General features: G+C 54.5%; 7 protein-coding genes across 7 annotated transcripts; 2 read left to right on the forward strand and 5 right to left on the reverse strand.

The window, feature by feature from the left end:
* Window positions 1–876: 876 nt before the first annotated feature.
* Window positions 877–1,545, reverse strand: INS49_008633 (uncharacterized protein; the record flags this gene model as incomplete). The annotated part of the gene is made up of 1 exon (XM_043169372.1): window positions 877–1,545. The coding sequence occupies one exon, from the start codon at window positions 1,543–1,545 to the stop codon at window positions 877–879; it is 669 nt and encodes a 222-aa protein (XP_043027052.1).
* Window positions 1,546–7,825: 6,280 nt separating this feature from the next.
* On the reverse strand, window positions 7,826–9,142 carry INS49_008634 (uncharacterized protein; the record flags this gene model as incomplete). The annotated part of the gene is made up of 1 exon (XM_043169373.1): window positions 7,826–9,142. One exon carries the CDS (start codon window positions 9,140–9,142, stop codon window positions 7,826–7,828), a length of 1,317 nt encoding a protein of 438 aa, XP_043027053.1.
* A 3,174-nt stretch (window positions 9,143–12,316) lies between these two features.
* INS49_008635 (uncharacterized protein) lies at window positions 12,317–12,643 on the reverse strand (the record flags this gene model as incomplete). The annotated part of the gene is made up of 1 exon (XM_043169374.1): window positions 12,317–12,643. The coding sequence occupies one exon, from the start codon at window positions 12,641–12,643 to the stop codon at window positions 12,317–12,319; it is 327 nt and encodes a 108-aa protein (XP_043027054.1).
* Window positions 12,644–14,098: 1,455 nt separating this feature from the next.
* INS49_008636 (uncharacterized protein) lies at window positions 14,099–14,917 on the forward strand (the record flags this gene model as incomplete). Its single annotated transcript, XM_043169375.1, has 2 exons — window positions 14,099–14,129; window positions 14,214–14,917. 2 exons carry the CDS (start codon window positions 14,099–14,101, stop codon window positions 14,915–14,917), a joined length of 735 nt encoding a protein of 244 aa, XP_043027055.1.
* Window positions 14,918–14,946: 29 nt separating this feature from the next.
* Window positions 14,947–16,182, reverse strand: INS49_008637 (uncharacterized protein; the record flags this gene model as incomplete). Its single annotated transcript, XM_043169376.1, has 3 exons — window positions 14,947–15,005; window positions 15,387–15,442; window positions 15,647–16,182. 3 exons carry the CDS (start codon window positions 16,180–16,182, stop codon window positions 14,947–14,949), a joined length of 651 nt encoding a protein of 216 aa, XP_043027056.1.
* Window positions 16,183–16,596: 414 nt separating this feature from the next.
* On the forward strand, window positions 16,597–17,549 carry INS49_008638 (uncharacterized protein; the record flags this gene model as incomplete). Its single annotated transcript, XM_043169377.1, has 2 exons — window positions 16,597–16,616; window positions 16,868–17,549. 2 exons carry the CDS (start codon window positions 16,597–16,599, stop codon window positions 17,547–17,549), a joined length of 702 nt encoding a protein of 233 aa, XP_043027057.1.
* A 1,270-nt stretch (window positions 17,550–18,819) lies between these two features.
* Window positions 18,820–19,520, reverse strand: INS49_008639 (uncharacterized protein; the record flags this gene model as incomplete). The annotated part of the gene is made up of 3 exons (XM_043169378.1): window positions 18,820–19,281; window positions 19,387–19,431; window positions 19,488–19,520. 3 exons carry the CDS (start codon window positions 19,518–19,520, stop codon window positions 18,820–18,822), a joined length of 540 nt encoding a protein of 179 aa, XP_043027058.1.
* Between the last annotated feature and the right edge of the window lie 1,109 nt (window positions 19,521–20,629).

Here is a 20,629-nt window from a genome sequence, read left to right on the forward strand (position 1 = left end):
GCCAGTGGGTGTGAGGCAAAGGAGGAAAGCATGTTGAGAGACCTGCTTTAGAATGACAAGCACTCAGGCCATCACCCGACCTCCAGGGCTTTGGTTCCTAGATTTTCGCGGCGAGCATGGTCAGTGATACCAGCCACCCCGAGGCAAGTTGAGCTAGCACCGGTGTTGTTCTCTCCTCCATCCTCGGCACATGTGTGAAGAGGCTCGGAAGAAACATGCTTTCCACTACAGCTGCAAGTGACCTGTCAGATGCCAACTGCCAGCAGCGCATGGCCATTGAGTGTCGTTCCCCCTTGCCATGAAACTGAGACTCCCCTACAGGCATTCACGTGTCTGAAAATGACTGTGAAATCAATTCTGGGTATCTTACACTTCTAAAATTCCGGTGTGTTTCGTTAGGATTCCTCCCTCTCCCGGCTTACTCTTGGAATAACAACAAACGCCCCAAATCTGCCAGATTATCTGCCGTGTCGGATAGAGCTGATGGGAACCTATATCTACGTGAGATTCAACGGGGGATAAAAACAATCACTGATCAACTCGAGGCCGTTAAAACCAAGGAAACCTCCAAAACTCGTCAATAAGCACACGTCGCAATACTGTGGGGAAATCGCAAGGGGCCGCCGGACCAGAAAGCTTTTGAGACAGCAACCCTCCCCAATATGTGTACAGACCAAGAACTGGAAGGGAACAACACGAAGACCTGTTGAGGTCGAGAGAGGGAGAGAAGGAGGAACCGAGGCGCCGCCGGGGGGGGGGGGATGGCGTGTCGCATGGCGAGGTGTGGGACTGGCAAGTCGATATTGGCATGCAGTAAGCAAGCCGTACAGAAAACGCGGTCAGGAACATTTCTTGAACGGCTTTCGCCAGGGAGTCTCAGGCATCGTCGAGCTCCACCTCGAGGCTGTAACTCTGCGTGTGGGGCAGATGATCAAACACCGTCCCTATCGCCAGCGCATCACGCCCGAAGCTCGAAGGCTGCGCCGGGATGAAGACGAAGTCGAGGCTGCCGTCGCTGCTGTGGCAGGTCGTACCCCTCCCAAAGGCCATTACGCTGGCCTGGTCGCCGGCGGCGGCGACGCGCAGCCAGCTCAGTTCGCCGTTGATCCATGCCGGGATGTCTCTGATCAGCCCCGGCGTGCTGTTTGGCCCAAGATTGGCCCGGGTGAGTGGTTGGAGCTGATTGTTGTCCTCGGCGGGTGTGCGTGGTTGCGGGTCGCTGCTGACGTCCTCAGGAGCGCTGAATGTCAGACCGGTCGCCGTCGATTCGGCAAACTCCACCTTTGGGTCGGGAGTGGGGTTCGGATCCGTAGCCTTAACGCTGTGTAACACGCCGTCGACAGTGGGGGCACAGCAGTTGGTGTGTGTCGGCTTGCAGGACAGGGCTTCATTATCAATGATTCCAGCAGAATCTTGGGTCGGCGAGATGTTGCATTCCTCAAATTGTGGCCTCCTCTTTCCGAAGTACACTCCTTCTCCAACGAGGACCCAGGTATCGTCTTGTTCCTCCTCGGTGTGGTTCATGTTGCTAAGTTGCGGGATCATCTTGCGAGCGCCCGCCGAGTACGTGACCCGACCCTATTGGGCGCGGGCGAGTGGTTGTGCGGCCAGAACAGGCTGCTTGATGTCAGCAGCCGACCGGCCTGTCGGTAACACAAGATCATGAGAACTCACTGGTACCCGTTGGTCTACAATACACCCCAGTGAGGAGTTGGAGGAGTTTGAGCAACCGAGGGCAGGTCGATCCAAGCGGCACAGGCGGGGCAGGTGAGTGGTGAGTCGAGAAAGGGCTCTGTGGTCTTGGATCTGGGGGGCCGACACTGTTGGACGGCAGGTATGCCTCACGTAAAGGTTGCACTTGGATAGTGAAGGAGGCGCGGGGGAATGAATGAGGATGAGATAGAGATACTAGAGAGAAGACACAACAGCCGCCTGAACGATCCCAATGTTCGTGTAGTTCGTGTTGCAAAGTGTGAGCGGGAAGCTTTGGAAGCAAAGAAGAGAGATGTGATGGCAGAGAGTAGTCGGTGGGTGGCGCCGGCATATTTGAGAGGTCGAGACGGGACAGCCTCTTGAAAGCTTACCCATTTTCTGGAACCAAAATGCGCGGCAGAGTGGGGGAGAAGGTTGCACGGCACTGCCTATACGCAGATGGTACCTGTCCTCGCCGAGCTCCTTGGGAAGTATGTTGATGTACCTACCTGGGGATGCGCAGGAGGCTCGCAGGAGGCTCGCAGGAGGCCACGGCTTGGGCTCTGATGCTTGGCAAGTGGGCCAGTCCGGTCCTGTCCACGTCTGCTCGCGGTGATACTTCATGTACGGTATGGCAGCCGTCCCCTCGACAGATTCGACCGGTGAGAAGAACAAGGGACCAACGACGGAGGGCACAGGGATCTGGCCTGTTCGTTGCCGTCATCGGGGAGGAAGATGGCAGAGGAGAGCTCGCGCGTGGCTGGGTTAAAACGGCCAGCGAGGCCAGCCCTCGTGCGTAGCGCGGTACGTAAGTAGGAGACCCGTTGGAGCGACCATGTCTCTAGATTACACCTCTGCGCGACGTGGTGAAGAGACGGGCGAACCCATCGAACAAACCTGCTTCGGGTAGGCTTGTGCCCAGATCCTTGTCAACGGCAGCGGGTCTCGGAGCCCTTGACGGACGGCGAAGCGCAATGGGGCATATGTCCCAAACCCGTGCCGGAGGAGAAAGTGAGACCTAAGCCAGTCCTAGACTCCACGCAGGCAGGCGATGCGATTCGACCGCCGACCGCCTCATCTTTGGGCCCTGCACGAGCCAGCGCAATTTAACCTCTGGTCTGGTCATGGCCATTCATCTCGATAGGAGAAACTTTTCTGTCGCAGGACTAAACTGGGCTGAGCCGTTCCCAATCCGCCGCCCCGTACTTGAGCGCGTGGGTGAGGGCCGAAGCTATCTGGTGGTGGAGGGGTTGTATCCAGCTGCGAGCTCATGCCCCGTACGACTGTGGAGCGGTGTCTCAACCAGGCCAATTGCGGTAGCATGGTGGCTGCAACCCTGCACAGCAGCAGAAATCGGCTCATAGGGCTGCCTCATGCAGACAAGCTACCTAGGTACATACAGGCCTGAGGCCTGTCAATCCTGCCATGCTGATCTTTAGGGGCAACCCTGGACCTGCTGCTGTCCCACCCACCCCATGACAGGGCTGATCAGGACAGGCAGGACGGCAGGGCGGCAGGGCGGCAGGACGGCAGGACGAGGTCGGGCGCCAAAGAGAGAAGAGACAGTGAGCGCTTGAGCTGTGCGACCGTCTTTTTTTTTTTGCTTGGGCCTGCTCAGGGCGATGGGCGCTGGACGCTGGTGGTTGATGGCAGTCGTCTGTCAAGGCTCTGACACGGCGGAGCCAGGGGCTGCACGTGGTGTGGATGCTCGCAAACTGGAGCCATGGCTGTTTGCCGAAAGAGGAACGGCAACCATAGTCGACCTTGAGCCACGATAGAAGTGGGTTGGTTGAAACAATGCGATCAAGTAAAAAAAGTAAAGTAGCGTTCCTCATGCAAACCATCGATTGCAGCCTGCGGCGAGTTGCAGGCACCGAGGTACTGGGGCTAGGGTCAAGAGTGGGCCCGGGGGAGCTTAATTGTAGTCCAGTCAAGTACGATGGGTAGGTACTGCATGGCACGGTGCCATAACGGTGCACAACGGCACGGTGAGACACGGTGAGGCATGGCTGCTCACTTTCAAAGACCCAAATAGGACTCGCATATAGGAGATAATCATATAAAGCCCTGTCATGCAAATGATTCACTTAATTTCCTCAGAAGATAGGAGTGGCGCCATGGCCTGGATGTGGATTGGGCTAGTTGGCGGTGGTGATGAACGGCCAACCACTTAGGCCATAGGGACTGCGGAGAGGTCAGAGTAGGTGCTTTGAGAACTTGATCTACGGGAAGGATTCAGAGTCGTCGCCCTGGAAACCTCACATGGTGGCCAGCCTCCATCGTTGGCCTCTTGGGCAGGCGGTAGGGAGGACGCGTTGCTCCTCTGCAGGCTTGGAAGGTGAGCACTCTGGTTGAGGAACGGCTCCCTACATTAGTGGCCACTTTAGGAATCCCCGGGGCGTCCTCGACCAAATGGCTCCTCGGCTAACAGTAATAACCTAGCCAGGTGCGTTCGTGCGACAACTCATCATGTCAAATTTGGGGGCGGCTTGCTTGCAGGATCAGCTTGGTGGGCCCGGGCGATCGAGTCGGCGGACGATCGACGTGGGGACGCGAGTATCCCGAGACGCAAAGAAAAATAATTGACTCACCAGAATTTCGTTATCCTCCTCCCGATGGTAGTCAAAATCCTGCCTTTCTGTCTGCCAGTCAGCACGGGCGGGCTGACTTTTGGCTGGCTTCCGGCTGGCGAAGCAGCCCGGCAAGGATGGGTTGGTCTCAGCCAGCCGCCACGGGGGATGAGGATCGGCGCGCCCCTCGCCTTCGAGAAGGACGCTAGAAGGGTGTCAGGCGCAGCTCTGCGGGTCTTCGCCCATGATTCCGTCATTCGGCTGCGCCCTGGCCCTTGCGCGATGCCAGTTGTCAACTGCTGCCGGTCATGCGCAGCCCGCGCAGCCTGTTTCTAGTCGGGGCAGGGCAGGCAGGCCTGAGGCAGGCGAGAGGCCGGCGGTGTGACGGGCGACGGATCTGCGTAGATAGGAGACGTCACTTGTCCACTGCCTCTTGGCCGCACGTCGCCTGCCAATCTTGACGTGGAGCTCGTATTGTGTCCATCCAGGCTCGAAGGCATTGTTGGCTGGCACAATATTCCTCCGCAGAGCCTCAAGTTTTTGTTGGGTGCAGGCATGCAGGCCGTCGTCGTTTCAGAGTGAGTCTGGTGAGGGTAAAAGTTGGCTCACCTGACACAATCCACCAGCTCGGGGGGGAAGACTCCTCTCAAATTGACCAATACCGTCGGTCCTTGGGTGGGAGGCTCGTATCCACGATATGTCGAATCACAAAGCTGGGGACATGTGTGGTGCCCGAGTGGTTTGCATGATGTAGGTGCAGGTGCATGTGGATGGGAAGCAATTGCTTGGGACGCCGGACCGCTGGAGGCGTCAGGACTGGGGAGCTCCCTGTAACGATTGCTGGCCGAACACCTCCGATGCTCCGCTGCCCGCTTACACCCGGTGGCATGTGGCCGGTCCCTGGAGAATCGGCGCATGGGTCTGGCAGCACCTAATCCCTGCCAACCCTTGTCCCCTGGTAGCGGACAATCACTGCGTCGAAGACATAACACACGAGTCAACCTCATAGAAGCTGGGCAATCATTGCGTGCATTCCTTATTAGACGTGTGCACTGGCAAGACGAGCTCTACCGCTTTGTTATAATGACATTGAGTTCCAGCCATACGTCTGCGAGGTGTTGTTTTCCACAGACGTCATTGCGGCGGTGCTGTGTCTCTGACCCATTGGCCTCTGTAGCTGTCGACACTAGCACTCCGGGCGAGGCTCCGTTGATGGCTTAGACCACTAGATGCATTTATACACCAGTGTCTATATAATTTTAGAAAACCTTTGTTTGTTATTTGGAAAAAGAAAAATCTATTGTCAATTTCAAAAGAACCCTTAACTCTTGATGCATCTTCTCAGTTTTTGCTGGTGGGCATGGCTGATGGTTGTCTTCCTGTACTGGCTCCGCCTTGATGGAGGGGGCGTGGAAGCCTATGTGGAATTTGTCAGCGCCGTGTCTATGCGTGTCTATGCGATGGGGAGATGCAAAGACCACACCACATGCGACCAGCCGCCTGACCCCACGGCCTGGTCCCAGGGTCGCTCTGCCTCTGGGGCCTGCGGCCTGCGGCCTGCGGCTCTTGTGCTTGGGGCTTGGGGCTGCTGGCATGGCTCCTGGGCTTGATGCTTGATGCTTGGGAGTACCACCCTTGTGGTCGGTTCATTCCTTGATATTGTCAGAGACCCGAATTATAGCACGGTGTGACGTGTCCTGGTGGATTGCCTTCGGTCTTTGGCTGGTCCAGCTGGGAAATCGAAATCACTCACTTGGGCCTGCGGCAAGTTGATCTCATTGAATCTGTTCTGTCCGCTCCAATGACTTGATATGGGCTTCTCTTTAGGATCTCAGTCAGTGTGCCACATTTGTTTCTCTGCAGTGTTAATCTTGACGCAAACCTCAAACAAGCCACAAGACCAATAGGAAGTTGCTGTCTGTACATATCCATCCGACGTTGCAGATCAACACTCTCAGTGCTCTTTCAATGGCCTTGAAACCTGGGAGGAGGATACCTTTTCTGCCTCCATTACCACACTCTCCGAGAATTTCAAGATATCAAGTAGCTCTTGCGCAAAAAGGAAGCAGGTCTCGGAAAGATCGCTCCAAGTCCAGCACCTTCAACTGAGGAGATTGTGCTGAAGACATGGGCGACCTGAAGGCATCAAAGTGTTCTGTAGCTCAAGTGTCAGCACTTGAAGGTCCTCGAAAACTCTAAGGGCGTTGACCTTTGAATTTTAGATGTGTCAAATCCTCTTCACCAGCTCCCACGCCCCCGGGCCTCCAGAAACCGCAGCAAGTCGCCCGCGAGGGCAAATTCTGCGACGGTCTCAGCCATGGCTACCTCCAAACAATCCTGTACTCGGTGCCTGAGGGCGCATGAACGATAGGATCCAAGGAAAAATATACTCTAGCGGATAGATTTGGGCTAGAAGATCCGATGTATACATTAGTTGACAGGCTCCAAGGCTAGGAATTGAACAGCTTGACGTTGCAAACTTCGGCCAAGATCAGGATTCGGACCTGCTGACATGCATGCATACCGGGAACCACAAAGCAAGATGGCCCAACGGCAATCCGGGTGGAGGTATGAACGGAAAGATAGCACGTCACAATTGGTGTGCAGAAAGGCACATTTTCATTGGTATCAACACCCATGCTGGAGGATGTGTGTATCTGTCTACAGAGGCATCCTCTGTGCCACATAAAAAGCCTCAGTCAAAGCAATGACAGCTCGAAGACATCCTGTGATCCTTGAAAGAGATGAATATAATAACGAGAACAATTGTAGTAGGTGGGGAAAGACCTATAGACCAGCATATGAAGCCTCTCGGGAATTTTTGCACGTCAACATTGCCAGGCTTCTCACCTCGATTGACCGGCACTCCTGGACGAATATCAGACGTGGAGAGGCCGAGGCTTCTTCACCATGCCGTCACATAATTCCGGGCATGTGTAGCCATTGTTGTGAGTATGTGTGTGACTGGGCCCCATTGACTGCTGGCATTCACTGAGGCTCTGGGCCCCACACCCCTCAGGCATAAAACCCCTTGCCTACAATTTCTACCAGACCTCTTCCTTACATAGAAGGTAGTAGCGCCATCTTGCTTTGAAATTGACGTATTGAGGACAGCTGCCTTGTCTCTGTATCCCCTCTCGTGACAATTGTCCAAAGATGATAGGGATTTCATGACAGTGATTACAGGCGATGCGAAAGTATGTCAAAATGAAAGATTCAAGGTACAGAGTGATCTGACGGAAGGCCCTCCGCTCAGAGTATTCTTACAATTGTTTTTGTCTGCCTCGTCTAATGGCTCTATTTAGTTCGTCTCTCCATGAGGGCGTCACAGGGACTGGAAGCTGGGAAGCAAATGAAAGCATCGCGAGAAAGACATGTAGAAGGAGACTAAATGAGATCCTTATTATTTTTGCAGAATCCAATTAGGTAAATAGATACATATCTCCTAAAGGGGAAAAGAAGTTAAAAAGGAAAGGAGCTTGGAACTCCCTCCAGACAGAATAGAAATCCCGTCCACGCAAGGGGACAAGAGCACAATGATCGGTCGGTTGACACCGCAACCATTAAAGCTCCTTGGCAGCATCCACCTTGAAGGCTCGGGGCATCAGCTCAGTATAAACCTTGTTGGGGTCATACTTGGCCCTGATCTCCTTCAACCTGTCCACGCTCTCCTTTCCATAGCTCGCAAACACGTCCTGACCCGCGTCGGCATCGTTGAGGTAGAGGTACCGATTCGTGCCATTGATCTTCCCCAGCTCCTCGTCCATCGCCGCATCAGCGCTGACCAGCCACTCCTCGATCTCGGCGTCGTTGGCAGCATTAGACCACGAGACGGGCTGCTCGATCCAGAACGCCGCCTCGTCCGGGATGTTCTGGGGCAGGCCGGCGGACTGACGAGCCATCGTGGGCGTGACGGCGTTGAAGGCGAGACCGGTGAAGAAGCCTGGGGCGCGGTTGGCGAGGCCGTTGGCGGCGAGGCTGTTGAAGAAGTTGTCGTGGACAATCCGTGCCGCTTCCTTGGTCGCCTTGATCGGCTCCACGCAGAACTTCTGCCTGAATCCGTGTCCTGGGCCACCGACTTCGAAGGCTGGTCGTAGGAGTCTGGCGGTCTCGGCGAGGGTGGTGGGCTGGAGGGTCGAGGAGTCGTTGACTGCTTGCAAAGCAGCTCCGGAGTAGAAGTCGGCGAAGGGGCCGGAGGTTGGCGCGGTCGTTCCGTTGAAGAAGAGAGTTGCTTCGTACGAAGGGGCTGTGTAGTTTGGACCCCAGCGAGCAACGGGTGTGACAGCAGCACCGGTGTCTTGGTCGCCGTTGTTGGCGAAGTTGACCAGGGCGTCGATGTATGCATCTCTGGTCTCGTTGGTGTCGCCGTACACGGCGTTTGCTACGAGGGGTGTGGGCGCATAGAAGGCCTGAAGGTCGAAGCGCGTGATCAAGGCGAAGGAGTTTCCACCGCCACCGAGAGCCCAGTGAAGATCGGCGTATTCGTTGTCGGCCGTAACAGTGGCGATAGTACCGTCTGCTAGAACTGTCTGAACCTGATATAAGCGGGTGATGCGCAGATATACACGTGAAGATATTACCTCGTATGCCTTGATCTTCCCATTGGACGCTCCAAGGCCCAGTGAATAGCTATAATAGCTAATTCCTCCTCCTAGAAGTAGGCCTGGGACGCCAACAGGCGCCAAACGTCCTCCAACAATGGTCACGTTGGAGCCATCCATGTACTCAAACACGTCTCCCCACCGCGGGCCAGGTCCGATCGACAAAGTCTCCTTATCGTCAGACAGCTGAAGCGTGTTCAAGTTGGTACTGGAGATGAGAACACCAGTCGAATTGATGTTTGCAGCGTCCGCAATGGGCATGTGACCACCTCCTCGCATGGAGAAGAGTGTCGATGTTTGGACAAGAGTTTTGATGATCGAGGAGAGTTCGTTCGCACATTTCGGCGTGACAACACAGGCAGGACTGAGCCAGGCAGCGGACGACCACGATGCTACATACAATCAGCTGTGAGGACAGATGGGACTTTATATTTACGTGGAAGTACCCTCGTTCTCATCTTTGTACCCGTCGTCTTCAGGAAGCAAGGTAGTGTTCGGGTAATTTTGTTTGAGAAGCGCGCATGCTTGGGAGGGATCCGAAGGCCGGGGTGTTGCGTTCGCTGCCACAAAACTTGCGGCAGATGCAGAGAGAATAAGGGTACGAAACACACCCATGATAGAAACGAATTATGTTGGGAGATCTGATGATGTTGGCAAGTACGACCCTCGCCCTTGACGGCTACTTTAGTTATCCCCTGCGGGGCACGTAGCCTCTCAGAACTTAGACAGAGCAACACCAATAAACAATTGCTTCCCCATATGATTATCATACGTACGAGAGACCTACCAACAGATGATAACGTGAGTGAGGCAAGGAAAGAAACTCTGGCACAGGAACACTCGAGGCTACCTAGGTATATATACGCATAGGCTATTGCTGCTGATCACAATGACATATCACAATGAGAATGGATACCTGGTTCTATCTACACTACTCATGGCCATATAGATCTCGCAGGTGACGTGCATATTGGCCACTAGCCTGCCCAGCTTTCGAGGTCCACAACAAGGCTGAGGTGCCTGAGCGATTTTGCAGTTCATCGAATGTCAAGCTAAACCTTTCGAAGCTGAATGTCGAGTAGTGCCTTGTCCATAATGCGGCCCCCAATATACCTGTTCCTGCAGTGAATGTGGAAGGTCGTACTCGTATGGTCGCCGTTGGGGTGTTGTGCCCCTAGCTGCAGACTAGTCGCCCCTTTCAATTCGCGTTGTTTCATACGCTACTGCTATCGCTTACATACCGGTAGTCGTTTTCGGATTTACATTCTGGGGTCCTCACTAGGGGTTAAGCATAACGAATGGCTTATACCGTCCTCAACCGCAACTCGCGCCATTCCCAGAAGCGGCTCGGGACATGGGGGCTGCCCTCGATGAAAAGCCATTTGTTTGCGTGGATTTCTTTTGAGGGTCGGAATTATTCATTCGTCATCGATTCTATATCCCGCGTTGGCTGAGTCCGGCCCTGCCGATTCTTGATCTAGTAATTAGAAAGTGCGGTGAAAGGTGAACTGCGCTCAGTGGATGCCCTTTTCTGACTCTTGTCATTTTCCTCGATTCCCAGGCAATCTCGGGCCCTACAATCTCAAGCCCTACATACCATAGGGTGAGCAGAAATCATCGCTGACTATCCGGCTTCTCTGACAGTTGATCTCATATTGTCTGTGACACTAATCAGTTACCGCTCTACTTGCGACATGGTCAATCAAATCTCCTGCTGGGCTACTATATTCTTCGATTATCTTAGTAAGGATTGGGGGTTGCATCTGGAGCATGGCCTGCCGGCCGGACTGTTCTACGCTGTCAAATTCCAAATACCTGGATTCGAGATCCAATTCTTGCGTCCACCCCATCTACCCCTATCTACCTGCGTTGGATGACTTGCTGCAGGGGTCAAGTACCTAGGTCTACTGCTGCGGGTAGGTATCGCTCTTCAAAGTCGCTCAGTCCATGTATCCCACAGGACGACTATTTTCATTCTTACACGTAACCACCTCGTGACTGACATTGTTTAGATGGGATTGCACGGCGACCGGGGCACGCTAGTCCACAAGCCTTGGCAATTGCCTTCCATCAAAAGTACCTGAGTATGCCACGAGCTGGCCGGGATTACCAAGTGACTTCACATGTGAATTGGATCTCAGTCTGATTTGTGCTGAAAATCAGAAAGCAAGCAACTCGAATGACCTTCAGACTCGACGATCCCAATGATGTCTAGACAGACAGTGGAATGTGTGCCCAGAACAAGGTTACTTCTAATTCTTCGGCTCAACCGGCAGCACTTCTGACAAGTAAGCACGTAATGCTCACTTCGCTCGTGAATACACGCTGTCTGGCGAACACGAGGGGTCCGGAGAAGCCGGGAGGTTCGTGCAGGGTTGGATCTACACGGTAACCACGTGTCTGCTGGATGATCGCTTCTCCTTAGAAACGAACAGTAGAGGGCACTGTGCCGCAAATCATTGATGAAATTCACCAATAACTACTATTCGCAGGCCGCAGTCACCCATCCTGTTTCTATCGTATTTATAGAGGCAAAGCACCTGACAGTCTCCCTCCTTTCCCTTCCAGGAGGCGGAATGCTGCATCATTTGTCTCGCAAAGGAATCCCACCACAGAGTTCGTGGTTTGCAAGTGTTACAAGTCTGTGTTGCGAATACTCTAGCTCCTGCTCAGACAATGGATCCTGAGGTATTGAAGCCTTGCGACTAAGGCATTTCGGACAACTTGATCGCTTTTCACCCAGAGTGCATCAACTATCATATCTACCGCGAGGAGTTTACTAGCATGAATTGTTTTAACCCACCTCATTTCAAATTATTGATGTTGAGGTGAGGCTTCCGGGTAATTTCTATAGGAAGACATCAATTGCGAACATCTATGATGATATGCTGTGCCATTGGACTTTGCTTCCCAGACCCAGCACCACAAGAGGTTCAAGTGACGCACACACATACAAAACCAACAGGGATTGAAGCCAATCCATATGAATGCCTTGTACTCTATTTCAATTGAGTCTTCAACACGGTCCGGCGAAGGCTGTGTGGCATCAGCCTAGCTCATATTACGTTGCACGGAAACATAGACAGTCCTTTTGAGCGGCCCGAACTCCAATTTCAGAGAACTAGAGTGGTCAGATAGTCAAGTGGCATTGTGTTGTTGGAATGCAACAAGCTTATGTAAGTGAAATAGTATACTATTAAAGGAGTGTCTCCATAGGTTCTAGAATCCTGTTTATATGATCGCATCAAAGCGAATTTTTCGCCCAAGTCTACCTCCCAGATGTTCTTTCGTCTCTCATCTTAAGCGTGATTGTCGTAACGTCTAAAGTCACAGATTGGATAGCCTCCAAGCAGGCAAACGAAAAAGTCTCGAGTCCCAAAAAATGGTGTTCCGCCAGAATTGAAGCCATCGGATCTATTTCTCACTACCTACACCCAATATTGCATTGGGAGTTTACAGGTACTCGCAAGTCGCGTAGGTCTGCTCCTGAGGGGGTCCAATCGGAACATCGGTGGCGCTTCCGTACAGCACGGTGTCAGAGTTGTCGACGCCGTAGCTGTGGCAGACGGTGTTGCCCGGGGAGGAGGCGGAGATGGAGGTGAAGGAGAGGTCGCTGGAGATGAAGGTGTAAGACCCGTCGATGGGCACGTCGAGGGTGAATGTGTTCTCGGCGGCGGCCCAGAACGTGAGCGTCACGGTGTTGGTCCGGGCGGCCTTGGTGGACGGCGCGGCGGCGGCGAGGCCGGCGAAGAGGGTTGCAGCGGCAATGCTGAACTTCATTTTGGATTTGTTTGTGAGTTTTTTGAGTCTGGTCTAGACGACTTGTGGAGTAAATGAGGCGAGAGACTGGTACTATTGAGCGCTGCGAAGATGTTGGAGTGGATGCTTCTTTCAACTGTGCTAAAAGTCGTGGGCATACCACCCTTTTTATATTCTGTAGAGGACGAGCTGATTTGGGTGACGAATTTGTTAATTATGAGGCTTCTGTACTCTGGTGTCCAGCCTCCAGGCTGTCGGCCGCTCGGGCTCACGCGGCCGGGCTGTGACCGCCTTCGTGCAACGCCGTGTGAGCGTTCGTGAACCTGGAAGATGTGCATAACCCGATATCAGCTGGAGAGGCTGAGTTTCCTGTGGTATAGAAAGCCGTGGGCTAAATGCCATTCGGACAAAGAAGAACGTGGCGTAGGGTCAGCCCCGGCCAGTGGTGCGATTTACGTACGATGATCAGCTCGAACAACTCAGAGTCTTGGAATATGAGTAAGAACAGTGACCCCGGACCATCTAGTCTTAGTAGTTGCGGTGACCAGTAACACTGAGGAGCAGGTTAAGTCCTCGGAGCAGAGAGATGCACCTGGCCAAGGTTGACGAGACATCTGCTTGCGTTCTCGAGGCCACAATTTCGTGGTACAATCTGGTCTAAAGAGCTTCGCCAGCCTGAGAGTCAACCGTTCATCGCACAAACCTGGGAGGAAGAGTCCAACGGAGTATAGAATCGGCTTTCCGTGGTAGATGTCGGCAGTAGACAAGTCGAATAAGCTTATTTTGCGGCTGTTGATCCACTCGGCTTGGCCGGGCGCCTTTCGTTGATACGAGAGGGGAATGTAAGCGCTGGCAATCACCTGATTTGTAGATGATACAGGCAGAGGCCGAGCGTAGTGCCGGCCGTGGCTGCTGGAGCGGTGGCTGTTGCTGATTGTCAGACAGCTGGTGCAAGGATTTAGGGTTGGAGTAGTTTGTCTGGTGGAGCGCAGCACAGCAGGAGGGCGCCCTGCCCTCCTCTACCCCAGGTGGCCCGCATTTAGACCAGAATGGTATAAGATGATTGGGTGGCTCCAGGGTGGCAGCCCGCAAAGAGCGGGTTGCCAAGGAGATCTGCCGGCCCAGGCAGCCCAGGGTGGCTGCTGGCAGGGCTGGGGTCTTACGTTGTGTGCAGCTGCAGCCGCAGCTCCCACCTAACCTAACCCAAACTTAGTTTGCTGCTGTCAATGCAAACGGCAACGTCAACCCACTGGTGCCTGCTATTCTGGGTCGGTACACTACCTAGGTACCCAGCCTATATCCCACCTGCCCATTGGCCTCAAACTGAGCACCCACGCTACTCATCCAACTGCCCTGCCCGACTTTCATTCAACGCTGAAGGCTGAGCTCCCAGCCGGATCTCACATCAGATCGGACCTAACACAACTAACTCATCAGGTGCTTTGGCGTCCAACTCCCATTCTCAGCCTCACCAACATGGCCGAAGGAAAATGCTGGACCATCCTGGGTAAGCCCGCTAGCCCATCGTACAGCAGGCGCCACAAACCAGCGGTGTCCGCTCTTCGGCCCGTTCTCTGACCCACTCGCGCAGAGAACAACCCCGAGGTGATGAACGCCCTCAAGACCAAGCTCGGGCTCTCGGACGAGCTGGAGTTCTACGACGTCTACTCGCTCGACGAGCCTGAGCTCCTCGCCCACATCCCCAGGCCCGCCCACGCCCTGCTCGTCATCATCCCGCTCACCAAGCCCTGGGACGAGGAGCGCAAGGCCGAGGACGCGACCAAGGAGGACTACGCCGGCCTCGGCGAGAAGGAGCCCGTCGTGTGGTTCCAGCAGACCATCGGCAACGCGTGTGGCTCGATCGGCCTCCTGCACTCGGTCATCAACGGCCCGGCGAAGGCCCACATCCTCCCAGGCAGCGACTTCGAGAAGCTCCGGCGCGACGCCATCCCGCTCGGCATGAAGGACCGCGCCCAGATGCTCTACGACAGCGAGCCCTTTGAGGCAGCCCACAAGTCCGTCGTCGAAATCGGCGACACGGCTGCGCCCCCGTCAGATGACACCCGCCACGCGGGGCAGCACTTTGTCTCCTTCGTCAAGGAGGGCGGCCACCTGTGGGAGCTGGAGGGGTCGAGGAAGGGGCCCATCGACAGGGGCGTCCTTGCGGAGGACGAGGACGTGTTGAGCCCCAGGGCTCTCGAGCTCGGGATCAAGAGGGTCATCAAGCTGGTGCAGGCTGCGGGCATTGACGACCTCCGCTTCAGCTGCACGGCTCTCGCGCCCAAGTCTGCGTGATCCTTGGCCTAGGTAGGCGTTTCCTGCATTTAGTATGGCTTTTGTCGCCGGGTTAGTGCGGTCATCACGGATGATGTGCCGAGCTGTACTGTGGTAGTTATCCAGCTGTCAGCAACACAATTAGCACGCGCACTAATGATCGGTCCCTCTTCCCGTCCAAAGACTTCTGCAGGTGTGCCAGCGAACGTCCAATTTCGATCCAGTATGTGCCTCCAATAGCATACACACTTCGGATTATCTCATTTGGTGGTATTAGACAATCTATGTCTCGTTCCCCTCTACGTACTTCCGCCCCGTACAGTTTCTATCCCTCGTTTTCTATCCACTTACAATGGTCACAATTTCACAAGCAAGTCTACAAGTTTCTTTTTTTCTTTTGGGAGGATTCAATCTATTGTCTAAATCGATTTCTACGCCTTGGTATTCCCTTGACTTACCTACCTTTCCAAAGAAAATATGGGATACGTACCAAACCCAACCATGATCATGACAATGACAATGACGGTTACGATGGCTTCGTACTTGCTACAGTGTACTTACAATGTATGCACGGACCGCATAGAACAATCACTCATTCGGCGTCTGGAACTGTACGCGGGGCTGCTGGCAGCCCGAGACCGTTGCGTGAGAGCGGGGGAAAGTGGAGGACTCAGTGTGAGTAGGGGACTTACCTGGCTACCACTCTGCGCCTGAAAATTTCCTCTCTGGTCGGGTGGAGGAGGTCCCGACGTGATATACTGGCGCCCGGGAGGCCCGGCCGCGAGGGTCGCCGCTGCTGCCGTGTGCAGAAGCGTGCCCACGGGATCCACGATGAGATTCCTGCTGATGCTCTGGGACTCCTCACGTTCTTCAACATTGGGTTTGTCAACCTCAACGTAGTCATCCTCCGTGGAGCTCGCGGGTTGTGCGGGAGGGGCGACCGCGAGGGGGCTTGACGGTGGGCCACGTTCTTGTCTAGGCGGGCGGCGGCCAGTGTCGGAATACGGATTCCGTATGTAGTCCTCTGAGTCTGCAGAGACCGCAGAGACATGCGTTCTGACGTGCAAGCTTGTCGTCTGGCTCGACATCTCGCGGCCGTTCCGTGGTCTACTCGCCTCGATTACCTGCTGTAGGGCGGCAGTAGCTCCGAGGTCGTCGATATTGTCGCGTAAGACCATGGTTTCGTCTTGGCCACGGGTTTGTGGCGCGATGACAGTGAAGCGGAAGCCCTGGGCTGCCTGCCGCTGTGCCCTACGCTGCCTCATACGCGAAAAGAAGTTCCACATTGGTGTTTCTCGCCTTCTTACGGCAAAACCTACCTAGCTATACCCGAAACGCTGCAAGTCAGAGGTGTGTGGTGTCCTGCGGAAAGAATCAAGCAGTGCGAATGGTTACACTGCAGCTGGGTTGGCTCAATTGTAGGTCGATGAGTGAAGGATAAGTGAGCTTTTTCGTTGAGGGTTTACCCGTTCATTTTTATATTCAGATATTTTCGAATCATGACCGAGCCGTCGCATTGTATCTCAACAATGTGACTGTTGCTCACACAAGGGACAACGATGCAAGGCCCGACATCTGCAAGTGGTGGGGTGGTCTAGACCCTCCTTAGAGCACGTAGACAAGAGGATTGTTGAAGGCTGAGGACGTTCGAGAAAGAACGAGGTCAAAGACACTGTGCCGTGTAGACAGCTTAATCCATTATGAATTCCCCGTTCCCTTTGTAAGTCTAGTATTCCAGCCCGGACCTCCCTCCCAAAACATATAAATATGGAAGCCCCAGTCTTAGTCCTCGTCTTGGTCTTGGTCCAGAAGTCTCCTGGACAGCCCGCATCAAACTACCAAAATCTGACTCTTCATCTTCATAATGTGCTTCGCAGAAGCAAAAGGTTCAAGGAGGCACTACGAAGAAGCTGTGAAACCCCCCAGGCCTGTGGCCCCGGTATACAAAGCTGACAGATGGGAAAGACCCAGGAAAGCTCCCCTCGTTCCTCCCAGCCAGAAGGCGCGCAGGAAGACCGAGGCACACGTAAAGCAGGCTCTTCGCGACGCAGGAAAGGTCGAGTCGAACCGCCATCAGAAGCGCTTCGCCACGAGCAACAGCAAAGCGGATAAGATCCGCGAGAGCGCGCTCGCGAAGGCCAAAGAGGGCAGGGCGCGGGCTCCACCTCAACATACGGCTCGGCCCACGCCCCAAATCATCGACGACGACGACAGAAGTGCGTACCCCGCTCCCTTAAATATCCAGAAAAAGACGCCGCAGCCGCCGCATCAGCAGCATCAGCGACAGCGCTCTGTGAGGCGGACAGAGCTAGGTAATACCGTCCCGGCGTTCAGGAACGCGGCGAAGGAGGTCGGCCAGAGCCATATCCACCCGGCGCTCCGGACCGCTGCGAGGCCAGCGGACCAGGTACACCCAGCGCTCAGGAACACGGCGTGGCCATCAGGCGAGATCCACCCGGCGCTCAGGAACCTGCCGCGGACCCCAAGCCCCCGTCGCAGTGTGTCAGATCTGTCACAATCGTCCATCGAGCGGGACATTTGCTCCTATCTTGGGTATCCCATAAACTATGCCGACTCGCCACGGGAGTCTGACGTCTCGCCAGTTAACGTAACACGGAAGCTCCCGTATGCCTCCTCACGCAAAAGAAGGTAAACGAAAAAAAGTCCAAGGTGGTTGTCTACCACGATATTTCCTTTGTCATGTCAGGCGGGACAAGGCTGGAAGCTTCCGAGAAGCTAACCGTCCCGCCGTTTTTCTTTCTGTCTTTTGCTTTAATGCGGTATCCTGTGGATACTTCCTTTCATTACAAGTACCAACTAATTTCACTCTTTGGAATCAGTCTATAGCTGTCTTCCCAATGTTTCATCTTGCTTCTCTGTGACACTGTTGTTTTGCCCCCCCCCCCTTCCCCCAAGCCCCCCCCCAACCCCTTCTCCCGCGCCCGCAGAAAAACAAGCAGGAAAAAAAGGGATCTACATCTGACCCTGCTATAGACACAGTGGGCTAGAGAAACTCGTAGACTCTGATAAGTGTCTCGCTCGGCGGATCCGCATCTCTCATCAAAGTGTCAGGCTTGGGAGATCATCCGCCCTCAACGCAATGATCTAAAGGTGTCCCGGCCGGGTGGGTAGGTGGTGTTGTAAATTTAAATGTTTAACAGTGTGTCGTTCACCAACAAATTATGTACATAGGGCAGGCGGCCGGCTGAGACGCAGAACAATCAGAATCCAAAACCGCGCAAAGCAAACGCTTACAAATGAGCTTTTCAAATGCTTTTGCCTCTCAGCCGCCGCCACCTTTTTTGACGGTTTGCATGGTACAACAATCTCGACTCAGTGCAGACATACAGGTATTTCGAGACCGAGCCATGCTCGATAGTGCCATTCAGGGAGGCAGAACTCGAGTGACAGAAGCATGCTTTGCTCAATTTCTCCTGTGGAATCACCAAAACACTGTCCAAATCTTTGTGGAAGCGGTTGGAAAACTGAGCCAGGGCCGACATGTAAGATCGAGTGCTTTGGCGGAATTGACGCTTCGCTTCGGTGGTCGTGTGTGGGTGCAGTGATTTGGAGCGCTGCCGTGTGACCTTGAATTTTGAGGCAGCTGCCAGAGAAAGCTGAGTCTATTCCCTCTGGATTTTGCCGCTTCCAGCGGACCGCCCACTAAGACATGAACATGATTCACAGACCTGTCTGTGAGAAAAAAGGTGAGGTGGCATCGGACCAGACCGTATTCTGGATCATGGTTTACCGGTATCTTGCTGTGTTTGCTTCGATTGTGTATCACGCCCTATCATCACTTCTATAAGTGTGATGGAGTATGTTCGTTTGTCGTGGGACCGTGCTATAGCGGCTAGCACAACGATCGGGTCTATAGCTTCCCATGGTTATAAGATTGCCTTCGAATCTGGCGCTGACAGCGCTTATTGCGCCTTGCCGTTCTTGTCCGCCCGCTCAGCTCTGAACTTTGCGATATTCTTCTCGACCTTCTTGTCCACGCGGTCCTTGAGCTCCTTCCGGTAGCCAAAGTAGAAGAGCAGCTCCAGCCAGACAAAGAGCGGCGCGAGAAGCAGCGCCTGCATCAGGTTGTCGAGCAGAGCCGGGGCACGGCCTTCGAATTTGCCGTGCCCCAGGAACTGCAGGATCCATGCCACGGCAAATATGCCGCCTGCTACTGCCGTCGACGTCTTCGCATCCACCGAGTAGAAATAGTTGTCCGCCGCGGCCATCCCCAGGCAGATGGCGCAGAGCAGGCTACCCGCGACGGGCTCCATGAGCACGTAGAATCCGCCCCAGATGATACTCCCGATCGTGCACATGTTCAATGGGAGGTATTCGAGCGTGAGGTATGACGGCAGTGGGATGAGGACGCCCGAATTCGCAGCCTATTTCCACGTCATTGGTGTCAGCATCATCGCGTGGGAAAGCTTGTCGCAGAAGGGCGGCCGTACCAGCAGGAAGCTCGTCATCAGGATGATTGGCACGCAGACCATGTGTATGCCGATATTGACGACATTGTTGTGGTAGGAGCCGTACTGCGAGGGCACATTAGCTGGTGCTCGGCGGCATTGCGGAGCTCGGCGGTGCTCACAAAGACCAAGTGGCGTTCCAGGTCAAGAGACATGGTGGGCGTCGACGTCGTTGGCAAGGACAGAGTTCGAGTGAGACACAACGGCGGTTGGGGAGATAAGACACGTTGGTGGACGACGGAGGGTTGCGGCAGGGTCCGGGAACAGGAACACGAACGCCAAGCGCAAGGGCTTCGAGGTTTGGGAGGGTTGACGGCCACTTCTTTATACTTCTTTATACGGGTGAGTGGGTATTTCTGGCCGGGAATTGTTGGGCGGGCAGGCTGCGAAGGTTTGCTTCTACCGGGAGCAGATCGCCTGACGTCTCCTGATGTGAGTTGAGTAGTTGGTGTGTGGTGCCTCGGGAATGGGGGCCGCCCGCGACGCCCGCGGGCGGGAGAGGTCCACAGGTTTGGATTTCTGACGCGGGAGTGTGCACTGGCCAGGAGGCCCGCGGACCCCTCGCCAGCTTCCCACCCACGTTGGATCGGTGGGTCCCGCCCTTGTCATGTTTGCACCCAGTGCTGCCGTCCCAAGCTTGTTTGACGGGGACCTCGGATGTTCTTTCCAGACAGGTGAAGCCTTTTACCAATCTGCCATGATCTCGAGGACTTGACCTCGGCCACCTTGCCAAGCTGCGAAACTCGGGATGCTACCCCAGGCACCTCGTTCGGACCCGGCTCATGTCAGGCCCAGGTGTTGTACATGCACTGACTGCGTAGGCACAACGCGAATCACGGCATACGGGGGTATAGTGCTTGTCATTATATGCCTAGGTACCGCAGACAGGGCCTAGAACTGCAGCATGGATTGTGGTCGTAACACTTCACTCCCCAGCACAAACGGTCCTCTTTACATACAAGAAGGCATGCGAAAAGTTACTCCAGGTAATCTTGTACTAAGCTCTGTCTTGCACCTAGTTCATGTACAAAGGCTGCTTCTCTCGGCAAGTCGGTACCGAGCAGGGTATAGTGATCATCCCCATGTGGCCTCTTCAATTGAGGGTGAATCGGAGCTGCCAAGGACACAGCTCTTTGAGCCTCAATTTGTGGGGTCCGTCGCAGGTAACGTGGTCTGCTAGTGATTAAGGCAGGGTCCGATGCAAACGCCTATGTCGCCTCGATAGTGCTACTATTGTTCAGGCCTTCGGCACTGTGGAACTGGC

This window comes from Diaporthe citri (genome assembly GCF_014595645.1).
Source record: "Diaporthe citri strain NFHF-8-4 chromosome Unknown scaffold_3, whole genome shotgun sequence".
NCBI classification, from domain to species: domain Eukaryota; kingdom Fungi; phylum Ascomycota; class Sordariomycetes; order Diaporthales; family Diaporthaceae; genus Diaporthe; species Diaporthe citri.